A 26,666-nucleotide genomic window follows, 5' to 3' on the forward strand; every position below is an offset into this window, starting at 1 on the left:
GCTTACAGTTATACAGAATTAGAGACTGAAAAATGTTTACAAACTGCTGCCATAAGAAATCTTTACAAATGCTCTGAATGCAAAATGACAGTTTGCTGAATGAGCTATTTTTGTTAGTTTGGTTACCATGGACACTAGATAATTGCATTTATTTATTTTATTGCTTGTCTTGTTAAGGCTGAGAAAAATATAGAAGTTCTAATCCAATATATAATGAACAATAGAGGTGCCAAGCAGAAGTGATGTAAACAATGTGTTTTGCAGAGACTTTACACATTCAAGAAGGGAAAGTCAGATGTTAAATTGTTTCCTGAATGTGCGCACTATTATGGTCCAACTTTTTCTACCATAGTTTGAAGCCTATCAAGTGAAGCATATTCCTGCTCCTTCTACAGCTACTGAGGAGCAGCAAAGCCTTCTCGGTTGGTACTCTTGGAGCACCACCTAATGGATGAGTTAGGAAAGGTCCTCTTCCAGCAAGCTTCTGACTAGCCCGAATTTCTTGTGTTCTGCTCATCAGCACCATTGCAAAATTGTACCCAAATGGCAGATAAATAGAATAGTTGGTTAAGGAAAGCTGCCATTCTATGTGTGATACCACTGTGTCTTTCACAGGTACTGGCAACTTGAACTTTCTTTAGAAGTTTGGGTAGACTTTGCAGTGTTTCTTCTAAGATAACTTTGTATTTGAAATTGTTAAAGAAAAAAGATTTGACATATTTCTTACTTTCCGAACAATTTCCACAAGTATTTGAAGGATCTTCCAGTCGGCTTCATAAACAACTTGTTCTTCAGTGTCTTCATAACAGAGAACTGAGCATCGTCCTGATAACTTCCCAAAAGTCAAGACAGGTAGCAATGAAGGCTCAAAGGCCTCTGCATCTATGTAGTAATGACTTTCAACCATTTCTTACTGCCCTGCTTTGCCTCTCTGTACAAATGGTAGTTGCAACTCAGTTGTCTTCTATTTTTGTTTAGTTTTTTTTTCTGCTGCTTCCATCTAAGAAGAGAGGGAGTAGAGAATAAATGAAGGCAGAAACAACAACAAAAAAAAGAACAAAAATGGAAGGCATTAGTAGATGTTGAGTTTCCCAGAGCAGGGATTTTGACTGCTTCTCTAGGGCAAACTGTCCTCATAACCCTCTGTGGTGTCTCCTTTTATGGAGGATGTTCTCCCAGCTGAGGTCTTTCCATTTCTTGGCCAACGTCTCCATCTGTTTCCATCAACAGTTCTCTGAAATGCCCACAGATTTTTTGCTTTTCTTGCTGTGAGAAGGAAAGTTTCTCCTTCCATTGGCAGTTTTCCTGCTGGTCAGCTGAGTAATGCTCTCCACAGGCCTGCTGTCCTGTTTGGAAAGAGGTCCTTCCCAGCCAGGTCTGAGCTCCCAGCCAGCTGCAGGACCTGCGTGTTCCTGGCAGTGTGGGCCCTTTGCTGGCCAACAGTAACACCTACACCTCTCCTCCGTATGCAGCCTACTAGCCCCCAAACTTTCTGTTTCCAGTCTGACAAAGAGGGATTTTACCTTTACTTACAGGTCATCTTAGTGTACACAGTCCGTCTCTTTTCCTCTTTCTCCTTTTGCTTTATCCATTTAATAAGAGGCTGGGCTTTTCTGAGTCGGATGAAAGCTCCCTGCTGACTTCCAACAGAAAATATTATCAAGCGTAATCTGATTTCTCTAGGAGAGTAAATTTTTGGACAACTTCCTTCCAAAACATTACATCTGCCCTGTCCAGTAACAAGCTGTGCCTGGTCCCATGATTTCCTAAGCTTCTTTCTTGCAGGACAGCAACATTTATCTTTAAAGGCGAGGCAGCTGAAAAAGTGGATAAAAATTCAATTTAAGGACATGTCTGGCTCAGGAAGTCTCTGATCCAAAGACAACTGGAACCTTGGAGGCTATTTGGAGGCAAATACTACGCTATACTTGCACTCCTCTAATTCTCTTCCCTGGACTGCCTACTGTCAGGAGAGGACCGTGGATTAGGTGTTTCTTTGGTCTGAACCAGTGCGGTTATGTAGCACAGTGAGGTTGACTCGGACCCCAGGTCGGCCATTCCCCGGCCATGCAGTATTTGCTGTTAGTACTGTTGGAGCCTTTCTGATTTAAAAATCCTTGAGAAGTTGCAGAAAGTGGGAATTTGGGTGAAAATTTGCTACAAATCAAGGGGCTTTATCTTTTCACGCTGGTAAATTACAGTATAGAAAAACAAGGAATTAGTGGCCAGATTAGTGCTCAGCGGCCTTTGAGTGCTCAGCAGGTAGACTGAGATTTTCCTCTTACTCTTTGGAAGGTCCTCTTCATGGACACAGGAGCTTGACTTGCTGTTTATATCTGTAGCACATGGACATTTGAAATAGTTGACTTCCTACGGAATGCCGTGTTTCCCAACTTAAAGAGCAGCAAGGCTCCGTTCTACATGTGCCACCTTTCTGATGTAAAATTGTGCCATTGGCAGAGAAGTTGGGCCGTCAGCTGAAACATGTTTTGTAGACTTGTGTCTTCTCAGTTTTCCCTCTTAGGCCAAAGGGATATTCTTAATTTTCTCCATTGTGTTGGATGCAAAAAACCCCCACAATGCTCTACATTAACCGATTGGTTCTCCTTTTGTTTGCTTGAAGACAAATTCTAAAATCACTGTTTTGATAAATAACTATATTGAGATGCTCTTGGACTGAACCAGTGGGTTTGCTCTCAGAATGGACTTCAGTATACAGTGGAAACGATTGTCAACTCATGCCAGATGCCAGCACAGTGCCCAAAGCATGGGAGCTGCTGGGTACACTGCAGAAGACCAATCTTATCCCTGGTAGACTTGATGTTCGTCAGAGAGGTGCTGCAAGCCGCTGTGTTAGTTCATCTGGAGACCAGTCTTCTGCTTTTGCGCTGGGGTCCTCTGCAGAACTTTAAGTTTAGGGGACAGGGAAGAGGTGGCATATAACAGAGGAAAGCTATAAAACAGTGGTTATTTAGAATTTGTTGCTTTTTTAATGTTCCATGTTTGTTTGCTGATCATGCAGAGATTTCTTTGCAAATATTTGGATACCCTTAAACAAAGCACGTGGTGATAGTGCGGGGTTTTTTTTTGTTTGTTTTCTGATTGATGCATCTTACGAGATATGATGATTTTCATTTGCTAGAATGTACAGAAGGAGGTCATTATGAGACAAAGAACTGTAAGCAAAAGATACACGTGACTTGAGATTTTTAACTTCATTTTACAAGTTCTTAGCTTTTTCAGTCTAGCAGTATGATTGCTCGCTGAGCTCCTTGAAGGGATTGATTTCTCTTGTAAAGCTTTGGAGAAATGAGAATAAGGTAGAGGTGATGTAAATAGGTTTTTTGTTTTGTTTTGTTTGTTTACTTGTTTGTTGTTCTTTTTCCATGGATGGACGTTACTAAAGATCTCAACAATGGTCAAATCTTGTTTAAGTAAATGGTATTTTTGCTTGAAGAGCCAAGATTTTACCCTGTAATAGTCACTCAAAGTTTGTTTAAGTCTGTTCTTATAAATATACAAGATGTAATAAAGGCATCACAACTGTCCCACCATTTAAATGCAGTTATTAGTTCAATTTCCAAGGGAATTATGGCTGGAAGCAGTATGATCCAGCATGGGATTATATTACAACTTTTTCATTCCACAGTGGTATCAGAATCCAAACTGTGCCTCTATTTGGTTTATTAATTTGTTTTTCTGAACATTTGCAGAATTTTAATATCCCATTTTTGCCAAAATCAGACCTCAGTTTGGCAGACTTTTCTTTTATCATTTCCAGTTGTTCTTCCACAACCCTTTGAGGATTTTCTTTTTTATGTAGTCAATACTTTGTGTACTCCGTCATGCACTCAATTAGAGGACACATCAAATACATCTGTACTTAAACACAAACTATATTACTTCTCTCTTATTTTTGGCACAGGCTAAGTTTTGTTCTACATTAAGTTTTTTGGAATGACAAATGCTTACAGTACAGTATAGCATCTAAATTGTAGTGGTTTCTGTTATGATTACAGTGTTGTCATGGTAATGTACTTTTTGCAAATGAAAAGCCAGAGTTCACATATGTAGTTCTTACAAATCCTGGAAGGCCTGGGATGGGTCAATTAGTCATACATTTTATAGCATCCCACATATGATAAGCTTTCTTCAGCCTTAGCCATGCACAGCATTAAGTAGAATTAGCTGGGATTGTTAAGAAAGTACTATTTCAAAAAGGGCAAATGTAGTAGTTGGGTTTTAGAATACCTTTCTCTTTCTTGTTCAAGAGAATTGTCCTTTGCACCACACCTAACACGTGTTAGCTCGTTTGAGTTGGCTAAGCCATGTTGGCGCAGCACCCGTGCGATGTGCTTTTTATAGGGAGAATAGCGTACCACAGTGGAAAGTTACGTGTGCTACCTTCAGAACAATCTTTGGATGTGGAAAGGGTTAATAAAATTCACTTTAAAATTTTAGACAGTCATTGGGAGAGTCTATGTCTGAAAGTACACAGCTGAAGAAAGTAGACTTAGTTTTTACACTTCGTAGGACATCCAGTAATGGTCAAAGGTCTGACAAAACAGCTCCAACAGCTTGGTATCACCACAAAAGCGACTGATGAACCAGGGCAGGCTGCTGGCCGTTGCTGCCATTTCCTTCCCTTGCCCTTTAGGTGTTGCCCTTCCCCGCGCTGGGTTCGTGTCCACTGGCCAACAGCCGCCGCAGTTCCAGCAGGGACAGGGTTCCGTCTGAAACTCTATATCCAGGCTGGACGTGGTGCTGCAAGCTGATGCCAGGGTGGCATAGAAATAGTAACACACAGTGCACAATACAACAACAGTTTTGTAATTAAAATACCCATCTTTTTCTTCTGTTATTGTCCTTAATTTTATTTTGTTGTATCTTAGACCTCATTAAATGCAGAAATTGTATTTAACTGCGAACTTTAGCTATTTTCTTACTTTCTTGATGTGGTAAAATTTGTTTCTGAAGTGTAATTGTCTCTTTATTAAGAACAGACTTTTAATGGAAATGAGATGTTTAGTCAAGTGCCTGAACAAATTGGGAAGAAAATTGCCCAAGTTTTTAATAGATGACTATTGGTATCTTTTTTTCCTGTGCACGTGCAGTCTATGAGTCTGATAGAGATTGGGAACCCTTCGCAAAGTCTGGAAAACGTGTGTCGCTGGGCCTACTTGCAACAGAAACCTGACACTGGCCATGCAGAATATCACGACCACGCCATCTTTCTCACGAGGCAGGATTTTGGTCCATCTGGAATGCAAGGTAAGATGTGCATCAGGTTTTGTTTTGCATTTGTGTTCATCACTTAGCAAAGCTCGTTATGCAAAGTTTAATTGTGTTTCTTTTGCTTAGTTTTGGTCAACATTTTCTTTCCCCCAGAGCTCTGCATAGGACCATTTCAGTTGTAACTGTTTCACTTATTATTTTATCCTTCCTTACTGGTGAGATTATTTATCGGATCATTTCTTTACTCTTACTGAAGCCAAGCTAATGGGATCTGTATGTAAACAGTCCTGAAAATGTCCAAAGAATAAAGAATAGATGTTGTGTTTAAAAAGTCTCCAAAGCTGTTGCTGTGTTCCAGCAGGATTGCCAAGAAATATTGTTATGGTGAGGTTTGGAATGGCAAGGCCAAGTGCTGTCCACTTTTTCCTTTTTTCAGGGCTCTGCCTCCTGTGAGATCAGGTTTGTTCACTGAAGGGGATAAATCTCAGAGGTTTCCCGTTCCTTTTGGGTTGGCTGGATCTGCTGTCAGCACAGGAACTGGGGCTTTGCTCACGTGTTCTCTGAGGACTGGAACTGCACCGAGCTCCCCGTGAGCTGCAACACAGCAGCATGTGGTGTCCTTTTCCCCTCATGTCTCTTGCACTTAAAGAAGGCAATTGCAGGATGCTCCTGGAAGTGACAACAGTTTTCTTGATGAGCCAGGAATATAGTTTTAATTTGTTCAACAGGTTGATTTAATCTGTTTTGTGTATGAGAGAGCACATTATTAAATGTTCGGGATAGAAGTCTCTTGAGAGGACCACTTCAACTGTGTTTGTGTCACAATGGAAGACAGATGTTTGTCCTAGAGCTTCTCACCACATTGCCCTTACATGCTTGTTCATTTTCTGGAACACTTGGTATTTCTCGCAGGCTATGCTCCAGTTACTGGAATGTGTCATCCTGTTCGAAGCTGCACTCTCAACCATGAAGATGGTTTCTCATCTGCGTTTGTGGTGGCTCATGAAACTGGACATGTGTGAGTAGAACTGTGGACATCCTATGTCCTACCTTAAAATGTCTTTGGCACTGACAAATACTGATGACATTGGAAAGATGCAATTTATGTTAAGAAACAATATCCAGGTTTGGCTTTGGCTTCAGGTCTCCGCTCTCTCAGAGCTTTATGATCTTAAGTAAGCTTTACATTTTGGTATTTTCAAATGGGAAAAGGAACTAATACCAAAATATCTTCCAGGGCTGCTGTGAGAGTAGGTTGAATGATGTATTATAGTCTCCTGGTGGAAATGTAAAGTACTCATAAGGATGAATTATGAATTCATTGAGTCGGTGGAATACATTATTCTTGAAAAAAACCCAACATATTAAATAAGCACATCATCCGAATATGTTACTGCTAGTAAAGGGTACAATACTGTAAAGAAACAGGGTGCCAAGCATTCAGGTTACAACTGTTCTATATATTTCATGTGAAAAAGGCAATCATTTTACTTATTGATGTGATTAGAACCAATGACCAGGCAGCAGTTGTCAGAGCTTTGGTTTCTCCCAGAAGATTTTAGTTTCCCTGTTTGCAGAGAGCACCCGCTGATTTCCCATTTTCTCTTTGGTAGAACAACAGTTCCCAGAAGGCTTTTTCTGAACAGTTTCAATCTATTCTGTTTTCTCTAAGAAAGCCTACAGGCCCTTTTCTCTTTTTTTTTTTTTTTTTTTTTTTAATCAGAATTATTAAGGGCTTTAAACAAAAAATTGCCAAAGTTTATTGAAATCATTGTAAACGTATCTTAATTAGACAGGGACATAGAATTGATACCCAGATGGTATTTGATTCCAGAATTTTTTGAATTAGGATTAAAAAGAATACACAATGAGCTTTAAAACAGACATCACTGAAGAATGTTTGTAATCCCTCAAATCACATTCAGCCCCAATCTGTTAGTTTGCTTTAAATTATAGACAGATATTGCCCATGTGAGTCAAACTGCACATAAAAAAAAAAAAGGCAATATAAGATCCTAACAAAGGAAAGGAGAAAACATACACATAGTAAAGCCAAAAAGAAATTTTAAAATATCTGTAACTCGAAGTAGTTTTCTGGAAGGCACCAAACACTTTCCAGGCTGTTTCACATTTGAACAATGTGGGATTGCTACTGGGCAATAGCAGCAGCTAGTCTAGACTAGCGTTCAGTGTGGCACCTTTTTTTTTCCATGCAAAGGACTTGTCTGTAATTGCAAATGACTTCAAATTAAGCTAAGGTGTGATTTTTTTAAAAAGTTAGATAAACTCCTGAATAGCTCAGATTGGAGTATGAATAAATTTCTGTTAATAGTCCTGGAGGGTGGGCTAGATCCTTAATCCAGAAACGGATTCATTTAGCTGTAGTAATTCGCAAATGTGGATGTGCACAGAAATCAAAAGACGACATTTTTAGTCTGTTTTGAAAGTGGATCAAGCTAATCACATGAAAGTACTCTCCAGGGTCAATACTCCTATGTGGGAGCCACTATAGATGAGCTATTTAGCTTATTTCTCCTGACTTTGCTCCTGTGGACAAGGGTCATGAGATGTAAGAACCTTGTTGCAATCAACCACTGGTGATGTTTGGGATGTGGAAGTGCTTGGGCACTCAGAGTTCACCTGCAATGTAACTGTGCTGGCTCTTTCCTGTGTGGGGCAGTTTAGGCATGGAGCACGACGGTCAAGGCAACAGATGTGGGGATGAAGTCCGCCTGGGCAGCATCATGGCCCCCCTCGTGCAAGCCGCGTTTCATCGCTTCCACTGGTCTCGTTGCAGCCAGCAAGAGCTGAATCGATATCTCCAGTGAGTAGCTGTTAAGCAGCCTCTCTCCTTTATTTAGGAAGTGTGTAAGAGCAATTCTGCATCAAGCTTTTGTGCTTTATCCTGTTGTTAATTATGGGGCTGAGGAAAACACATGAAGAATCCTTCCTCCCATCCCAGTGGGAACAAGATGCTTTCCTGTCAATTGCAAATAATAATACAAGTTCTCAATTAGTTTTATTTCAGTCCATTTTAATTTGTTCTAATTTCATTTACATCTATTCATTTTCTGGACATTGATAGTACACATGCTGTCCTCTCAGGGGTTGTGAGGAGATACTATTGCCAATCTTGTTGCTAACTTTCCTCCCTCCCTGATGTAACCTCTAGCTGGAGGAGTGCCAATGCTCCCCAGCAGGGTGGTGTCTGTCTTACAGAGACCAGATTTGGCTTCAAGGACCATTTGTTGCTTATCATACCTGTCAATTATAAGATGGTGCTGCCTAAAGAGGAAATTCTCCCCTTTAAGTGCTCGAGGCTTTTCTCAGCTTTAGTAGATATCTAAAGAAAGAGCGTGGTTCTAGAATGAATTCTTCAGTTGTTACTTTTCCATGAAGGACCTTAAATGTAAAAGCTATTTAAACAGGTTCATCCATGTCCCTGCCTTCCCTTTGAACCTGAAACTTTGGGTGCCAGACCTGTGCTGGAGTTCTCTGAAAAACTCTGGTGTTTATGATCGTGTTTTTGCTCCTTATAGAAAAAAATCTTTCCCTTGTTTTTATGTGCAAGTTGTGTGGAAAAATATGGGGAAACTACTAGGATACCTAGTGAAAAACTGAAAATTAGTAGGAAAAAATGCAGCAAGATACATGAAGTAAACCTGAATCAGCATTTTTGTCAATATTTTTATTATCTTAGCTGTCTTATGTATGGCCATAAGGAATAAAAATATTGTGAGGGAAGTGTGATTGTTTCAATTAGCAAGATTGTTTAGAGCTTTAGCCATTAAATAAAAATCATCTGGCCTAGAGGGCTGCCTTATGTTCTTGTAAACATAGTTATTTTGAAACATCTTGTAATAAAGCAGAACTATGGTTCGCTTTGAAATAAATCTAACCTCAAAATTCCACTTTAAACTATTGATATCTTCAAGACAACATGAATGATAGCCAGAATAGACTCTTGTGTGGTGTCCTCATGCCTGTTAAATAACTCAGAGACATTTCAGAGAAACTGTCAACCGTGTCTCATGAATTAACTGACGATTATGCCGTGTTAACCATTCCGTGGTATTGGCATCAGTCCTCTGTCCTCCATATGACTTATTCAAGCGTGGTTCTAGTACGTTACAGGCTGTCCTCACAACTTAGGACAAGAGGAGAAGCTCCCGTATTCATCACACAGAAAGGAAACTTTGTACCAATTGTGCAAAGAGCTGAGAGCTATCAGGAGAAAGAGGGAGCAAAGTGGAGTGTTTAACGCAGGCAGGAAAGTACACATGCTAGTAAATGAGTCACTGCTTCTCAGCAAGCACACGGGGAAACTGCAAGCTTAGTGGTGATCTCGGATGGTTACCCTGGCCTCTGCTTCTAAAACTTCACCCGAAAGATGCAGGCAGCAAGAAATTCCACAAATGGAAAATTAATTAAACTTTCTTTTCTTCTTGGTCTCATGTGGGTTCTTCTTTCAATTCCTTTCACATAAGCAGCCTGGAGACGATAGGAATTTACCTGCAAGCTAAATGGGAATGACAATGGAAGGGCTTCAGAAAAAATATAGAGAGAATCCATTAAAGGTGGATGCAACATGATAAAGTTGATGTGAGCATAATCGCAATATTAGCTGCTCTTCACAACCAGAGTCTGAGAAATCATAGGCTCTGTTTTGTTTGGAATAGAAAGGCAACGAAACCACAAACACTGTGCAAGTCTCACAGCCCCATCTGTTACTGTAATTTTTGCCTGTTGCAGTTCCTACGATTGTCTGCGTGATGATCCCTTTGAACACGACTGGCCTTCCCTTCCCCAGCTGCCAGGAATTCACTACTCCATGAATGAGCAGTGCCGTTTCGATTTTGGTTTGGGCTACATGATGTGCACAGCTGTGAGTACTTAAGTTTGGCTTCTGCTATTTCTCATCCAGGAACGTCGTAAATGGCTCTGAAATGTCCCTAATAGGGACAGTGTCGTGAAGCCCACAAGAAAAGATGTTGTGCCCTCGTAGCTGTAAGCAAGGAATAACAACTGAATGTTGACAAATATGTTATTTTAAGTTATTTTAAGTCTTTTCTTTTTTTAACTGGAGTTACAGAAATAATTATTCTGTAGTTTCATGAATAGCTGTAGACTTCAAGCAAACAAGCTTGCTGCATTATTGAGACTCCTATTGCTGGCAGCTAGTTATTTTACTACAAAACTCCCAACCAAGTGTGAAGGAGATGGATTTGGTGACACATCTTGTAGTGCTAACACAGGGCAGTATGCTTTTATTATCCAGTTTTATGGGAAGCGTGATGCATTTTGATGCCTAGCGTGAGAAAATACACGTGACAGTGAGTAGAGCAACTTGTGAGGACTCTTGATGACATGGTTGTCTCTCTTGTACCAGGAAAACAAGAAACAAGGTCTAAATTTAAAGCAAGACAAGATTAGTGCAGTTTTCGGTGGATTGGCCTCAGACAGCAGTGTCTTCTGCAGCAGAACTGTGCCTGCCACCTCCAGCTCCTCAAATACTGGAAAGAGATGTTTTCACCTAATGTGGCAGCTGCTAGCACAGAACATTTCTGCTTTCATACCCATTTTGAGGAATATGTGTGCCCAGTGGTGTTTATGGATAATGGATGAGAACCTTTAAAGCGTCAACTGTAGTATTGTGTCTTGACACAGTTCCCACTGACGCTGCCTTGGAAGAATGTCCCAGCTAAAGAGTGTCGTCTTTTACTACCATTCTCCAGAGCCTGGGAGACAGAGACTTTCTATTTTCCTTTGTTCAGAAAGGATGTCCAGACATCACATTTTAGTATATTGTGTGGTGGCTCCTGCACCAGCTCTTGCGCTGTGGGTAAAATGCTGATTTATTCATGGATCAGAGTCCTGAGCTCAGATTTCTGTCCTCCAAAGGAGGTGATTGCAGCAGCTGAGCTACAGTCTGAGCAGCTCGTTTTCCTCTCCCCTGAGTACTCAAGGATTTTTTGTTGTGTTTACCAAATTAAGCATCAACATTTGGACAAACTGTAAGAAAAGGCAGTGTGTATCTTACTGTCCAAAGAAACAATCTGCCTGTGGTCACTAGTGTAAAACTATTTTTGCCTGACCTTATTCCATCAAATGCAGGTGGGATCTCACTTCAAAGTCACTGATGATTTTGTGTGACAGTTCAGAGATGCTCAATGCACAGACACCGCGATGTTCCTGAGAAGTCAGTAATAACAGCTGGCATTTTCCAGCTAAGAAAGGAAAAACCCCTCTGTGCTGCAGCTTTTCTTGCAGTTTCCAGTGGAAGCTCTCTCGAAGCATCATCCGCTCTGATTTTTCTTGTGTTTCAGTTCCGTACGTTTGATCCCTGCAAGCAGCTGTGGTGTAGCCACCCTGAGAACCCCTACTTCTGCAAAACAAAGAAAGGGCCTCCGCTGGACGGGACCATGTGTGCACCAGGAAAGGTGAGAGCATGTCCTGCGTGTACACGCATGCTCACGTATGTTCATATGTGTTTGTGTGTACTTGGGGATGTTCTCCTTAAGATCAAGGGGAACAAGAGAAGAACATATCTGGAGGGTTTGAAATCCACTGCGATGTGGGGCAGACTCATGACTGAAAAAAAAAAAAAAAAAAAAAAGGCTGTTGAGCAGCGTGAGGGGAGGAGGCAGGGGCCAGGGCTGGTGTGTCCTGCACGGCAGCTCTGTGGCCATTGATCCCCATCCTCACGTGAGCCATGGAAGTACCTGTAGATTGCCCTGTGCTTCTTGTCAAGTCTTTGTGGCAGAGCCAAAAATAGGGGAAATTTAGACTTGTCCATGACTTGTGTGAGGTCGGGTGAGCGGGGCGGGTTGTGTTTGTATCTCTGATGTTGTAGTGGTGCTGACTGGCCTCCCTGGTGCTGGAGGTACAGAGAGCAGTGGGGTCCTGGAGGTGACAGGCAAGCTAAAGCCGATGTGGCTGCCCCGTGGGAAAGGATGGACGTGGGAGTTGAGTGTCAGCTAGAGAGTGCCAATGTGATGGCAGAGAGGGACTGTGAAGAGAGAAGGGCAGATTTGCAGAGGTGGATTTGCTGGCTTGATGAGAGCCAGGGGAGGCAAGAGAAACTGTGGCGGGAAGGTATGAGGTGGCAAGGGCTCAGGCAGCTCTGACCCCTTGGCCACCACACTGGACCTGTGTCAGGTCTCAGTTATCCTCTGCGGAGGTCACGCTGTGCTCGTAGCGGATCTGAGCTCCAACTCCTTTGAAGTCCGCTGGAAAAGTCTGGCTTCCCTGGGCGTTGGATGCAGTGACTGAGGGGGAGAGGAAGATGTTGCTGCTTGGAAAGATGTTTTGTAAAACCTGGTGGATGACATCATTTATGTGATAAATGAACCGTATTAGCAGCTGCTGCTATGCTTTGAAATGTCTTTTTTTCTGAAAATATAATGTAATGCTAAGTTAATTCCCTAGCAAGTCATGCTCCATATAAACCACTCCCTTCTGGTTTTCTCTTCTTTAGATTATTCCTGTTATCACAGCTTTGTTTCTTGTTTAAATATATATGTATTTTAAAATTACAATCCAAAATCTTAGACATTTTCTTTGGCTTAACTTTTCAATATCTTTATTTTTGCATTAAAAATATTCATGTAACCCCCAGAAAAATACTGTTTTATTCCATTTTGTTGCATCACCCTCTTCCCCAAGCTATTCATTCATATTAGTATTTGAACAGAAATGAGGGGGGAAAAAAAAAAAAAAAAGAACTTATAACCATTAGGATGTTATGCAACTCAGCTGTAAAAATTTTCTCTGGACTGGAACTTGGGATCCAAGGCTTCGGCAAACTGTGCAGACAGCCAGGCTTTTTAGTTCAGAGGAGATGCAAGAGAGTATGTGCACATCCTGAAGTTTCAGTAGATTATAGGGCTGTGACTGTTTTATTCCCAGAGGAGCTGTCCCAGTTTTTTGATAAATAAACTTATTGCAACTTTTGAGGAGAACCTGAGAAAATTATATAAAATGAAAACCATTTTGTTAGATAAGGCTTAGCAGTCTGAGCTAAACTTTTTTTTTTAATAGCATGAGTTATGAAGGTTATACAACTGTCTTTGTATATCTGAGCTCAACATTTGAACAGTGTATTTATTAGTTGTTGGTGGTTTTAATACAGGCACATCAGATCAGTCCTTTTCCATCTGTTCCTTTCCATTTCATCTCTGCCTTTGATTTGCCATTCCCCTGTTCACTCTCTTCATTGATTTGGACAATACTGGAGACTCTTACCTGAAAGGACAGGGACTGCAACGTGCATATATTGCCCAAAGCTGGGGTTCGGTTAGAGTGTGGCAGTGTCCTTTATGATACCTCATGAGCACATGAGGAAAAGGAACATAACTTCAAACTTGATCTACTATTTTCTTTGGAATAATGCCAGAAAAACAAAGAGCAGAAACATAAGCAATTAAAGATGTTGGTTCAAAAAGATCTGTTTGTTTCCCACTTTAGAGACTTGCAGTTTTCATGGTTTCATACCACTAATTCCCAGGGCCTATTTTAAGCTCAAACCAATCACAACACTGCTGATGTGTCAGAGAAACATCCTGGCTTTGCAGCAGCTGAGGGGACTGAATGCCAGAAATGAAAGCGATGCTCGGGAGACTGACGCGGCGTATGGCGTGTCGATGTTCTCACCTAAGCCTGGTGTTCGCATAACTGATAATTGGTCGCTTCGCTTCCCCAAACCTAGCAGATGGCATTGAGGAGAACCCAGTCCAGCTGCCTCCTTCCTGACTGAGGAAAGCACGCTGATAAGGACCACGCTTCTGCGTGCCCGAGCTGTGTCTTGGACCTAGGCACTGGCCCTTAGAAACGGAAGGAAGATCAGACTTTCTGATGCTGTGTGTATGGATGCATACCTATAGATGTAAATAGATGCAAATGTATGTAAGCTCTTCTGTGCCTGGGGTTATTTGAAATAAGTTGCCAAAAGAGTGAGGTTCTGTCATTTCCAAAACTTTTAAATGAATCTCCTTCTGCAAATGGAGACATTGAAGGACCATTATGTTAATTGGCAGCAAACTAATAATTCACTGGATTTAGGGACAGAAAAATAAAATATTCTCTTGGAGCTTCCCAGCCAGAGAAGAAAACTACTCTTTTTATAGAATCCCTAAGGAAACAGAGTATTTTGTATTGCTCCCAGACTGATTTTTTTTAAACTAGATGGAGTTTTCAATAGCAGGAGGGAAGTTTCTGTCAATTTTGTGAAGCTTCAATGTTGCAGCAACTTGCAACTACTTCTGTGTCTGAACGGTCACATTAACTTCCATGAAGTAACTCCGGTGTGAAAAGTTAAGCACGTGGAGGGTCAGAGTATTAATGTGAAGTCAAAGTCACTCCATAAATTGCTACAGTAAACCATGCAGACGAGGCTTAACTGTGCAAAGCTTAACTCTGCATAGCATTCATTTAAAAAAAAAAATGCTTTCAGCTGATAATTTGTTTCCCTGTATACAATTCTGTCAGTTCCACCATTAGCCTCAGGCTTCTGAAGCCAGGCAACCTTCAGAAATATATCATCAGTTTTAGTTCGGATTTTTTTTTTTTTAACCTATTCCTCTTCTGAGGAGACATTTACATCGGCTGAAGTAGCTAACTGCTCTCCACAGGACAGAAATAAAACCAAAAGCCATCCGTGCAAGGAGATCGCATGCTAGAGTCCATCTGCTCGCTGTGGTGACTGACACCAAGGCTCGCACCACCTGAGTCTCTCCTGTTTCTGTTCTCGGAGAGAGGTGAGAGCCTGGTACCGGCCCCTGCCAGCTGAGCTGATGTTGCTCTTGGATTTGGCTGGTGTACCAAGGATCCAGCACAAACTTAGCAGGTATTCTCTTCACTTGCACCATGCTAATGAGACGATCTGAGTCAAACTTGGAATGATTTTTGTAGTCTGTCAGGAAAGGAAGGGAGTGATTAAATATTGAAATAAATAGATATTATTGAGAAGAAAAATGGACCGAGAAAAAAGGTTTCTGAAAACATTAATGTGTACTCAAAGCAATCCAGATAATTTCCCACTGAGAAAGCTGACCTCAGCTTCTCTCCGAGACAGGAGACAGATGGGGAAGTGTATGCTGTGTTAGTCACCACAGAAACAGTGCGAGTACTTGATTCTCCGCTGAAGAAACTTTTGCTGGCTCAGGGTAGACTTCAGTGTTAGAGCTTTCAGTTTATCCCTTGCAACTAATTATTCTCAAACAGATGGAACAGAGCGGGCTAGCCTATGTGTGATGGGAAATACAAATAAATAAGTCACCCTTGCCTGATACGATCTCAGGAGAGCAGGGCGAGCTGAGGGCCACCAGCCGTGATGCCGCACGAGGGGTTACCTGGTAGATAACTGGGGTGTCAAGCGAGGAGACAGGAGAATTGCCAGTTGCTGCCTGATATAAAATAGGTAGAGATATCCATGGGAGATCTGTCTTTTCCTGAAAAATTAACTTGCAGATGCGTTAAGCCCACAGGAACACACTGGCTCTTTTTTTGGCGGCCGCAGCAGTTGTTTCAAAGAACTGCTGAAAACAGCAGTGGAATGTTTTACTGCAAGAGAGTTAAGCTTCCTCTCCTGGAAATTGCACTTGTTTTGGACTGTCCTGTTTGCCAGAAAAATAGGCGAGACTGCAAGAAGTCATCTTGTCTTCCACTAAGAAAACAATTTGCATTTACCCAGGGCTTTTTTTTTCCTCATTAGACAAAAAAAAAAAAAAACAAAACCAACCAAACTTTAATACCTTTCACTCTTTAAATGAAACCCCTTGTTTATGAAGGGCATAGTGGTTGAAATTGGCTCTTTTCTACCTCATTATGTAGTTAATGTAGTAGCAATAGGAAAGGTTGGCTCTAGCTTCCTTTATTACACTGGAGGTTCCTCTATCTCTGGTTTTAACTCCTCAAGCGTTGTCTTGCATGGGTCTGCGCAGGGTAAGACTTGCTTGTAAATAATTTTGTTTTATGTAGGCTCCTTTCTTTTAATCCACAAACAAAAAGGCAGAGCTGGGGATGACTCATTTTACACAAATGTTTGCCTCCTGATAGCTCTGCCTCAGCTTCCCAACAATCGGCGTGTGACCAGCTTCTCCAGTAAAAATCAGTGCTGCTCTTTCCTTCAGGCAGCAAAGTCAATAACAGTTTTCCACATTTGCCTTCCAGTTCAGGGACCAGTCACAGTGTCAAATAGGTGGTTTATTAGTGGCTGTTGCAAACCCACATCCCCCTGTTCCTGGCTAAAACAGGGGAAAGAGATTGGAAAACACATCACACATCTCTCCCTCTCCTCTGCGGAGTCTGAGCACTGGATCCTGGATCATCACACAATGAACGTGCGCTACGTGGCTCTCAACACCAATTCAGTGATTGCTGTGGAACTTCCACCCGAGGGATGCAGAACCCTGATAAAAGGATGTTTAAGCAAGAACAGATCACGAGCTGTCACATCTCATCAGCTTCCAAGCCCAGATGAAGCTTGTATTGACAAGCTGATGCGTTGCCAGCTTCCCCTGCATCTCTGAACGGTCCCATTGCTACACAGGGCCCAACAACTTGAACGGTTCTTTCAAACAAACCTCTCTAAAGCCATAAGTAAACAGTCCCTGAAGGGTACAATGCTAAGCTTCAAAACTGAAGAAAGCAAAGGACATGTTAGCGTTTTGCATTTCTTTCATGCTTTGCTGAATTATCTCTTGTTCTGTCAAACAGCTAAGAAAAATCTGCCCATTACAGCTCCAGAGCAGGATTGGTATAATTGGCTTTGGGGTAACTCGGCTATTTCATAGGTTTTGACTTCGAGAATTTGAAGTAATAAGAAAGAATGAATAGATGAAACCTAATTTCTACTCTCTTTTCTGCTCCTTGTCGAACCAAATAAGCACAAAAAATAAATTATTTGAATAAAGAGACAGTCGCTGAGCAGATTAGCAAAACAGTAAGCTGTGTCTTGTCACCATTTTACTAATGATTCTCTCTTTAAATTCAGCATTATTAATGATTATCCATCACTTTTAAATTTATCTTCCCGATCGCTAATCGCTCTATGCTTAAGAATGCTCTCCTGTTATATATCTTCTGGTTTTGTTTTTGCTGGCAGCATGCATTTAGCCATATGCTCGGCTTGTGCCGCCTGCCAAATTCCTGCGTTCCAGGGCTTGTTAAGCTGTGTAAAATGTTGTTGTTGACTGGAATGTTAAGGAAAGTAAGTGACTGATTGCACTTGTTGTTATAGCCATCTGTGCTCCCGAGCCAGAGCTCTTATCCCGACAGGAACCGTTAACGCAGACAAACTGCGACAGTCTAATGCAAAGGCATTTGTTGGGCTGGAAATATTTTCCAGCACCCACACTTCATCAGTAGACTTTGATGAAAGCAGAAATAGGAGTAGAAAGGGCCAGAATCTGTGATCCTTGAGAAGGATTCATCCTGACTTCTGCTAAGAAAATAATTCCTTGATTAGGGATTGAGGAAGTTGGTGGAAAGGCTTTGTTGGGTTTCTTTAAGGAGAGGAGACAGTAGAGAGTGTCAGTACTGAAGCTATGCAGGCTCTTAAAGAAAGGCTCTTGCAAACCTACATTCCCCTTGTAGGTTTGGGGAATGTAGCAAATTTTGTGTTTCATCCTAGAATGTAGAATGACTATAAAAATCAGGGGAAAGAACAGGAAGCCTAGTAGGGCATGGTTAATTGTGCAGAATGGGACTGTCCAGGGCTGCTTCCCAATTAATGTTTCCTGGTATTTTGGCCCCGTTTAGTATGAGATCTCCAGTGAGACCGCGAGAGTTCTTTATTTAACAGCAGTAATGTCTAAAATGTGAGTTGGCTTTAATTTCATGCCACTTGCTGATCACATTTATTGCAGGAATGCGTATGCTGAGTTGGAAGGGGCTGGGGAGGATGATGCGGCGAGGCTCTCGCCATTGCTGCCTGGAGTGGCTGCGGGCGATGGCAGGGGCAGAATTTAACTTTTAGCCTCCAAGATTGGGGACTTTGCCGTTTCCCTTAAATCACTCTATTAGTTGTGTTGAAATCACCGCTGCAGACACGTGATGAAGGCATGCAGTGCTGAGAACAGTTTAACAAACTTGGTAGGCTTGAATCCTGCAAGCATGTATGTGCATACTTAACGTGTGTAAGTTCATAAAATCTGAGTGAGTTTGGCGTCGTGGGCACGCTCTGACAGTGAGTCTCACTACTTTCTCCTGGAGAGGTGAAAAAAAAATCTGAAATCACAGCTTCTCATATGATGTAATTTAAACACATGATCATTTCAATATCTGATTTTCTCGTTTAGCATTGCTTTAAAGGCCACTGCATCTGGCTGACACCGGACATCCTGAAGCAGGATGGACACTGGGGGGCATGGAGTAAGTTTGGCTCTTGTTCTCGCACCTGTGGCACGGGGGTGAAGTACAGGACACGGCAGTGTGACAATCCACAGTGAGTATACACACACACGTATGTTTTTCTGATCTGGGGTGAATAAATTATGAGAATCCTTGCTAAATTAATTGCACAGTAAGGCAGTAAAGGATGTTGAGCAGCGCTTGTTAAATCTGACCTGTAGTATCTGTTGTCAGAAATTCTACTTTTGGCCCTTAGCAAGTCATGAATCTTCTTTATTTCTCAGTTTATCCATCCACTAAGCTGGTTATGCAGTTACAAGGATCTTGAAAGTGCTATTAGACTATTGCATAAAGCATGAATGAAAGTTTAGCGCCCTACATATGTCTTATTTTAGTATGTGAGTATGAAATAGTGACAATGGTTTCCTGGATTATTTTTTTTAATTCATATACCTTTCTAAAATTTTTGTTTAATACATCTTTTTTACATAGTTTAACAAGAAAGTCTTAAAATATTTTCAAACCATTTTGATTCCAAGCTTGAACAAAGCTTCAGAGATCTGAATCTTCCCCAAGTTAATTTTAATAATACTGAATTGTTTTGCTTTGATAACTTATAAATAACTCATCTAGATAATCTAGAATGACTTAATTTCAGTAATACTGGAAGTATAATATATTTAATATAGTTTGATATGTACAAATTACATGAAATGTGTAATTATTGCTGTCTTATTGCAATAGCATTAAGTGTCAAGATCTTAACAGCAAGAACTGAACTAATTGTCAGAATTAAATGATTCTACCAGAAAGAACGATTTTTAACATTGGCTTGCTCAGTTGGTGCTGATAAAGTGATCAAATCTGAGTAGGATTAAAAGTCATCTTATCATTGATTAAAAAAAAACCCTCAGGTTTTCTGAGGCAGCATTTTCTGATGAAAATTCTTAAGAAAAAACTTACCAGTTCTCATTTCAGCCTTTATTACTTTGGCAGCATGAAAGTGACCTTTACAGTTTTGGGCACGGTTTTAGTTGTAAAATCTATTTTCATGTAGGAAAAGCCTAATGTACTATTTAAAATGTTTTCTGTGTTTCCTGGAAGAGGGTGCAAACCCAGCTACAACTCCTGAGCTCAGTGTTGCCGGGTCCGACGGGGATCTGATGCACGTCTGCCTGGGGCCGCAGCGCCGAGCTGGGCGGTTTCTGGGTTTGCTGCTGGCTTAGGGGTGAATGTGAATGAGTCGCTTCGTCTGCTCATGCTTTCCTTTCCTGGGCCGCACCAAGAACATGGCTTTTCTTGCCTTTGTCAAGTGATTTGAGACTTTTCTTGCAGAAATTATTTTCTAAGAGCGAGTTTTTTAAAGGAAATACGTGTTTTCTACACCACAAATACGTTCGGCTTCGTCAAGTGCCTACGGACATGGCTGAGAATTAAATTACTCCTCAAAGGATTTGATAGATGCTTGATTCAAAACTAACCATGCCTTTCTCTCCTCCCCGCAGTCCAGCCAACGGAGGCCGCACATGCGTGGGGCCGAGCTACGAGTTCCAGCTGTGCAACACTCAGGACTGTCCTAAGGACCTGGAGGATTTCCGAGAGGAGCAGTGCCGGCAGTGGGATCCTTATTTTGAGTACCAGAACACGAAACACCACTGGCTCCCCTATGAACATGTCGATGGTGAGCGCTCCCGTCAGTTCAGTGGCTGTTGAGAGAGGGACGGAGAGCACTGATCTCTGTATCCCTGCACGATGTGTCTGCGTTTTAAATACTCTGCCAAGGTAGCTCAGGTTGTTCCAGTCTCACTGCTGCCCCCATTGCTAAAAAACCCACGGCTGAACTCAGAAAGAATAAACCAAACATAAGCAGTGACGTCTGACTAAGGAGAGTTTAGATAACCTAGGACTTTTCACCCTGAAAGAGTGATGATTTAGACTAAAAAGACAGAGTTACAGAATTCTGAGTGGCATGATTATTCAGTGTTTCTCATAACACAAGCCTGGGAACATCAAATAAAATTATTAAGTGGCAGATTTAAAACAAATAAGAGGAAGTACTTTTCCACACAGCATATAATGAAACTGGAATTCATTGCCACAGGAAGTTTTAGATGCCAAAAAGTTTTAGAAGTGATTTAGAGAAATTCTTGAAAGTTCTATAATCCATTAAGAGCTATTAAACACCAAGCTCCAGCCACGACTTAGGAAGTCCCCAAGCTGCACTTTATGAGGAACTTGGAAAATATTATGAGAACAGTCTCTATTCTGTTATGAGAATACTCTATGAGAATAGTATCAGGCTTGTTGTGCCTCCAGGGCAGGGTTGGTGTGAGAAGGGGCAGGTACCGGGCACCTGAGCCGTCCTCAGCCAGGCACCCATCTCTGGGAGGGGAAGGGTCGCTTTGGGTGAATTGTTTTGCATTCCAGTGAGAGGACAGTCTCCCAGAAGTTAATAGCAAATTCTTTGTAATTAATTTGCCTGACTTTCTTCCCAAGCAGTTCTCAGGGTTCCCTCATTCTTTTCATGCCATCTTGTGCAATCTGGGATTTTCAGAGGCGCAGACACAGCCTCACAGCTTAATTTCATGAAATAGCTTTGTTGGCACAGGGAGAGGGGATGAATGCTGTGGCCCGCAGACCTTTGCTTCTGCTTCAGCCCTTGGAGCAGTCAGCTGCAAAGACCACTGAAACTAATCAGATGGTTTTGTGTTAAATTCAATAGCTCCTGGGTCAGAAACCAGCTCACTGATGTCTGAGCACTCATCGCTGGACACCGCTGGTTTCCCGTATAACGATGGTGTAACTGCAGCCGCCTTTTGAGTTGCATTTACCCCGTGCAGGGTTGTTAGAGGGAACAGCTTTTCTGTGAAAACAAGGCCAGAGGGTGGCTTATGCTTGAACTCTAATGTGTTTAAAAGCCCCTTTTGTGAAGATAAGGCGTATCAGTGACATATTTTGTGCAGATAATGCAGTCACAGCTCAAAAGCGACGGAAATCCATACACTTCACACGCAGCTCAGCTGGACGTGTCTGACACATTGTGTATGTGATGGGGACAGAGACGAGTGTCTCATCCTGTGACCAGAAAAAAGCCACCAAGCTGGGCTACACCCCAGCGTGTGCTTGAGCACCCCGGTGCCACACCATGCCATGATCTCTGTCTTGCTCCATGTCCCCTGAGCACCCCATCTCCAGCCTCATGTACCCCTGTGCCGCGTGGCTACCAGGGCAGTGCGGAGTGACATTGGCTGTTGGCTCCCAGCCTCAACTAAGTGAGAAGGAAACACATGGGGAGCAGGGAACGGGCAGGCATATGGTCACATCTACGCTCCTGCACGTCTACTATGCCCAACACCAGTGAATAGAAAGAAAATAACTCTTTGCAGTTAACGGGGTTCAGTTTAATGGCACTTGCACATTTACTGATCTCATGAAGCAATGGGAAGAGAACCCTCTCTAAAATAAAGCCCTGTACAGAGTTGTTGGCGCCCAGTCAGACCTTCTAATGTTTTCATTTAATTGCGTACTGTGAACGTATGCTATGCGTGGGGTGGGCGTGGGTACGTATACAGAGCATGTGTGTGTACACACCTACGTTTTGTGCACCGTTTAATGTTTCTAATATGTGCAAATACGTTAGGTTTGTTATTATTATGATCTTCATATTTCCTTATTAAGAATCTGCACAAAAAAAAAAAAGTAAAGTACCTGTTTCAATAGACTAGACCCTACATTTTCAGCTTGACATCTCTGCGTTGTTCAGGAACAGTAACAAAGGTCTCTGATGTACCAATACCCAGTGGCCATGTGGATGTGGACACCAGCAGCAATAACAGGGACTTTATTAAAGAGGGCAGAGGCCACGGAACTGTACAGGGGAAGAACGCAAAGGGCCTGTGAAGATTTATTTTAATTGAACCGCTATAATGGAAAGGTCATTATTGTTTTAAATGGTGGGGAAAGTGTCCCAAGTTTTAATCATGTTAAAATAGCAGAATCTGTGTTTGTTTCATCTAACAGAAAGGCCATCTGCTATTCACTGCCAAGGAGAGCACAGTGAATCCTATTATGGGGCTGGGGACAGCAAGAGATATGGGTGAAATGAAATACATTGGTAGAATACAACTTTATTCAGCCATCAACTAGTCATTTCAGCTTTATTTTTTGTTCTTAGCTCTTTGGAACAGATAGGAGAAAGAGGTGCGCTTGTCTGGCTGTTTGTGCATGTGTTAGCAGTAAAAAAAAGGGGTTTTTTTCAGAATCTGTTTGACATCTCATCTTGTTTAAGGATTTAAACTATCACAAATACAACAATAAGGGAGAATTAACTTCATGTTTAGGAGAAAACAGTATGGCCCAGCTGTCTCTGAAGACATTGGGATGCCAGACTCACTCAGTGTTGAACAGCTGCTTTTAATGGCAAAATGACTTTGCCTTTTTTCAGATTTACATGCAGTACAGGAGAAACTGCTGCAGAAACCTCCATCTCTCACAGGTAGTCGTGTAGCAAACGGCAGAAACCTCTGCCAGATTGCCTCATCCAACAAAAGGTTAAATAGAGGCCCCACTATCAAAGCAAATTACATTATTCTGAAGATGACACATGGGTGCTTTTTGATTCAGCAATTCCCAAATGCTCACATAGCCTTTGGAAGCGGATAAGCATCGATGATTTATGGGGTACCGTGTTGTGTTCTGTGATGTATGCAAGGAAGAAGAGATTGCTAACACTACCAAAAGGGGCTGTTCACAAAGTCAGCAACTAAACTGTTCAACCTGAACACCCACAATTTGGATCGCTTTTTTTTTTCCAGCTAAGGAGAGGTGCCACCTGTACTGCGAATCAAAGGAGACAGGGGATGTGGTGTATATGAAAAGGATGGTGCACGATGGGACGCGCTGCTCCTACAAGGACGCTTACAGCATCTGCGTGCGAGGAGACTGCTTGGTAAGATTTTGATGGCCTGTTTCAGAGCTTAGTGTTGTGAAAACAATGAAAATGGTAGCTTGAGCGTTTCTTTCCAAGAATGACTATTTATGTAACTATGATAATGGTTTGGGCAAGAAGGAGCTTTCATTAGGATTATTGTCACAATATTATGCATGATATTCACAGTTGCCATCACATTGCATGTGACTCAATTCCAACAGTGCCTACCTACACAAGTCATATTTAATGCAGTATTTTAAGATGAACTATTACAATTAGCTTTCACTGAAAGCTTTTCCTGCTGAGGTTTAGTGGGGGTGGAATGTACAATGAAATAGGAACATGCAGCAGCTTTCAAGGAAAGTGCTGTTAACATATGGCTGATGTGCATTCTCTCTCTATTTGATCGTGCTATTTTAAAAAAATCAATGACAGTTCCTCTAAGTTGGGATCTGCCACAGGTCATCTTTCAACAGAATTAGAGGCTCTGACTGAGCAAAGCACTGGTGGAGGTGCTTATCCTCGTCACAAAGACGCTTGATTCTCCTGGAATTTAAGCATCTGCTTTAAGATAAACTGAGGCTTAAGAGCTTTTCCTTAACCATGCTGCTTTCCTTCAGTAAGAGGGCCACTGTCAAGCATAATATAATTTGTCAACCTGATTGACCAATATTATAGGAACAGAAAGTATTAAAATCCGTTCAGATGTTGATCTTCCAGGAAAATACCACAATTTGTACTTATTTTGCTGAAGCAGAGGTCTGAGTTTTGATTTCTGAAGTGAAGACTCATTTGAATTGAAGAACGGATAAATAAGAATGACTGTTTCTCTCTTTTGTGCGCAGAAAGTTGGGTGTGACAGGGTCATAGGTTCCACGAAGCAGGAAGATAAGTGTGGTGTTTGTGGAGGAGATAATTCCCACTGCAAAGTGGTGAAAGGAACATTTTCAAGAATACCAAAGAAACCAGGTCAGTGCATTCGGTGTGTTTTGTTCTGGGGAATTTAGGGTATTTTTGTTAGATCTCTTCTGTTTCACGGAAAGTGCCAGAGCAATCACAAATCATTTACAGCATCACTAATTCCAATAAACTCTCTGGATTTTACTTTGAGATGTTTCTAGAATTTGAAAATAAGACTTTTGTCCAGCGATCACTTAAGTCTGCTGGTACCAGGGCTAGTGCATGCGTAGAGGAGGGCTGCAGTTGTCCGTGTTGGAGAGCTGTGGACTTGTTTGTAGTGCTGATGTCACTCAGCCGCTCTGTCCAAATCACCGGCGTGCCGCAATAATATGTTGTCATCGCTCGCTCTCAGACAGAAGCTTGCATGGCCTCTCTCTGTGGATGCGTGTGGCACTCGAAGCCCATTTAAGTCTGAAGAAAAGTCAGTTTGTAGATGATACTTAAGGCATTTTTCTCCTCACCCAAAGCCCTTTATCCCTGTTATGTTCCATCACCTGGCACAGAAACGGGGATGGGAATGGCACTGGGTTAGGTTCAGCTTGCTGTAACACACACTGCTTTTAGAAAATAAGGTTTATTTTAAAACCTAAGACAGACTTTTTGTCTTCATGGCATACTAACCAGTTACTGTCTTTTCAAATACGACAATAAAGGGCACATAAAGATGTTTGAGATTCCTGTTGGTGCAAGACATTTACTTATCCAGGAAACAGACGCCACCAGTCATAATCTTGGTAAGTAACAAGTAGGAAAAATTTCAGTCAGACTATTTTTTCTGCTGTTTATTTTTGTCCCTGGAGCCTCACAATGTAGTTATGCATTTATTTACCCATTATCCTCCCACACCATGCACTTCCTTTAAGTATGTTAAAGGGAACTCGTTTGGCAGTTTGATTTCCCTGTGTCCTAGCCAGAAGACTCCTGCAATGGCATGCCCATCTGCAAAAACTGCTGGAAGAGGAGCTGAATCACATTATGCGCTGCAATGCGTTATCTTTGTGTGCATCTCTTGTAACGTGCTTCCCATCCTCAGTCATTTCCCAGCTACATCCAAATCTGTTGCAGATTCTACCCCGTTGCTAACGGTATTGACACAAGGCTGCCCAATCAATCCCACAGCTTAGAAAGTAATTGAAATCCGCTCCTCGCGGTGCCCTGTAATCAATGCGAAGCAGTGTCTGCTAGGCTGTTATTAATTGGAAGTAGATTCCCAGCGAATGGCCTGCTAATTGTATTGTGAGCCATCCCAGTTTCTCACCAGTGAACACTTCCCTTGCTGCTCGGTGCAGCCTGGCTCTGTGGATCAGGAGAGCGATCGCTTGCTGATTCAGACAAGGATGCACAGAGAGCTGGTGGATGCCGCATCCCTGGAAACGTTCAAGGCCAGGTTGGATGAGGCTCTGAGCAACCTGATCTGGTTGGAGATGTCCCTGCTCCTTGCAGGGGGGTTGGACTGGATGGGCTTTAACGGTCCCTTCCAACCCTAACCATTCTATGATTCTGTTATTCTATGGTTCTTCTTTTGATGTGGGGTAGGTGAGAGACAGGACAAGAACAGCTTTTGCTCTCTGTCGGGGCCAGCGCTGATGGAGCAGGATGCTCAGGCAGCTGCTAGAGAGAGGAGAGAGTTAAAATCTGCTGGTAAATAACAAACAGTCCCTGCTGCTTCTAACGAGGAGAACAAATTTTCCATCTTGGGAGAAAACTGAGAGTCCCAACACAGAGGTGGCTGAAGTCTCTCCGGGCGGAGGATGGGACACTGGTGACAGCTGAGCCAGAGGAACCGGGTGCTGTGTGCGGTGGCAGGCGCCTGCTGAGCAACGGGGGCTTGAGCAGGGCTGTGTGGTGTCAGGGCTGGGCCTGCACGGGAGAATTCATACAGCCTCTAGCGTCTGTCTCTCGCTGGGGGACCCGCTGGGGGTTAGCCCAGTAGCCTTTCTCTCATGGAGCAGTTACAGCCCCCTGAGCTGCCTTACAGTGTGTGGAAGAGCTGAGTAGCCGTGGGACCCCCGCCGGCTCTCAAATTGGCTCGGATTCGGCCAGCGGATTCAGAAGTTGTTATTCGGGAGCAGGCAGACGGACTCACGCGGTGCAGTCACGCTGGCCTCGTTTCTCTGGCAAGGCAGGCTATGAAAAAGAAAAAAAAAAAAGGATGATTGATGTTTCTGTAGCTGAGCAGGAAAGCGCTGGC

General features: G+C 42.3%; 1 protein-coding gene across 1 annotated transcript in view; it reads left to right on the forward strand.

Annotated features, from left to right (window-relative positions):
- The window catches only part of ADAMTS2 (ADAM metallopeptidase with thrombospondin type 1 motif 2), a 180,889-nt gene that overhangs the window by 139,259 nt on the left and 14,964 nt on the right, over nucleotides 1–26,666 (forward strand). Inside the window, exons 6-15 of the mRNA XM_086758550.1 lie at nucleotides 5,115–5,271; nucleotides 6,148–6,253; nucleotides 7,916–8,059; nucleotides 9,988–10,120; nucleotides 11,562–11,675; nucleotides 18,534–18,679; nucleotides 20,091–20,266; nucleotides 23,400–23,533; nucleotides 24,361–24,484; nucleotides 25,129–25,209. Of these exons, the coding sequence (XP_086614676.1) occupies nucleotides 5,115–5,271; nucleotides 6,148–6,253; nucleotides 7,916–8,059; nucleotides 9,988–10,120; nucleotides 11,562–11,675; nucleotides 18,534–18,679; nucleotides 20,091–20,266; nucleotides 23,400–23,533; nucleotides 24,361–24,484; nucleotides 25,129–25,209 (1,315 nt within the window). The remainder of the gene's footprint in view (nucleotides 1–5,114; nucleotides 5,272–6,147; nucleotides 6,254–7,915; nucleotides 8,060–9,987; nucleotides 10,121–11,561; nucleotides 11,676–18,533; nucleotides 18,680–20,090; nucleotides 20,267–23,399; nucleotides 23,534–24,360; nucleotides 24,485–25,128; nucleotides 25,210–26,666) is intronic.

Source organism: Chlamydotis macqueenii, chromosome 14, assembly GCF_036417535.1.
Source record: "Chlamydotis macqueenii isolate bChlMac1 chromosome 14, bChlMac1.mat, whole genome shotgun sequence".
In the NCBI taxonomy this organism is placed as follows: domain Eukaryota; kingdom Metazoa; phylum Chordata; class Aves; order Otidiformes; family Otididae; genus Chlamydotis; species Chlamydotis macqueenii.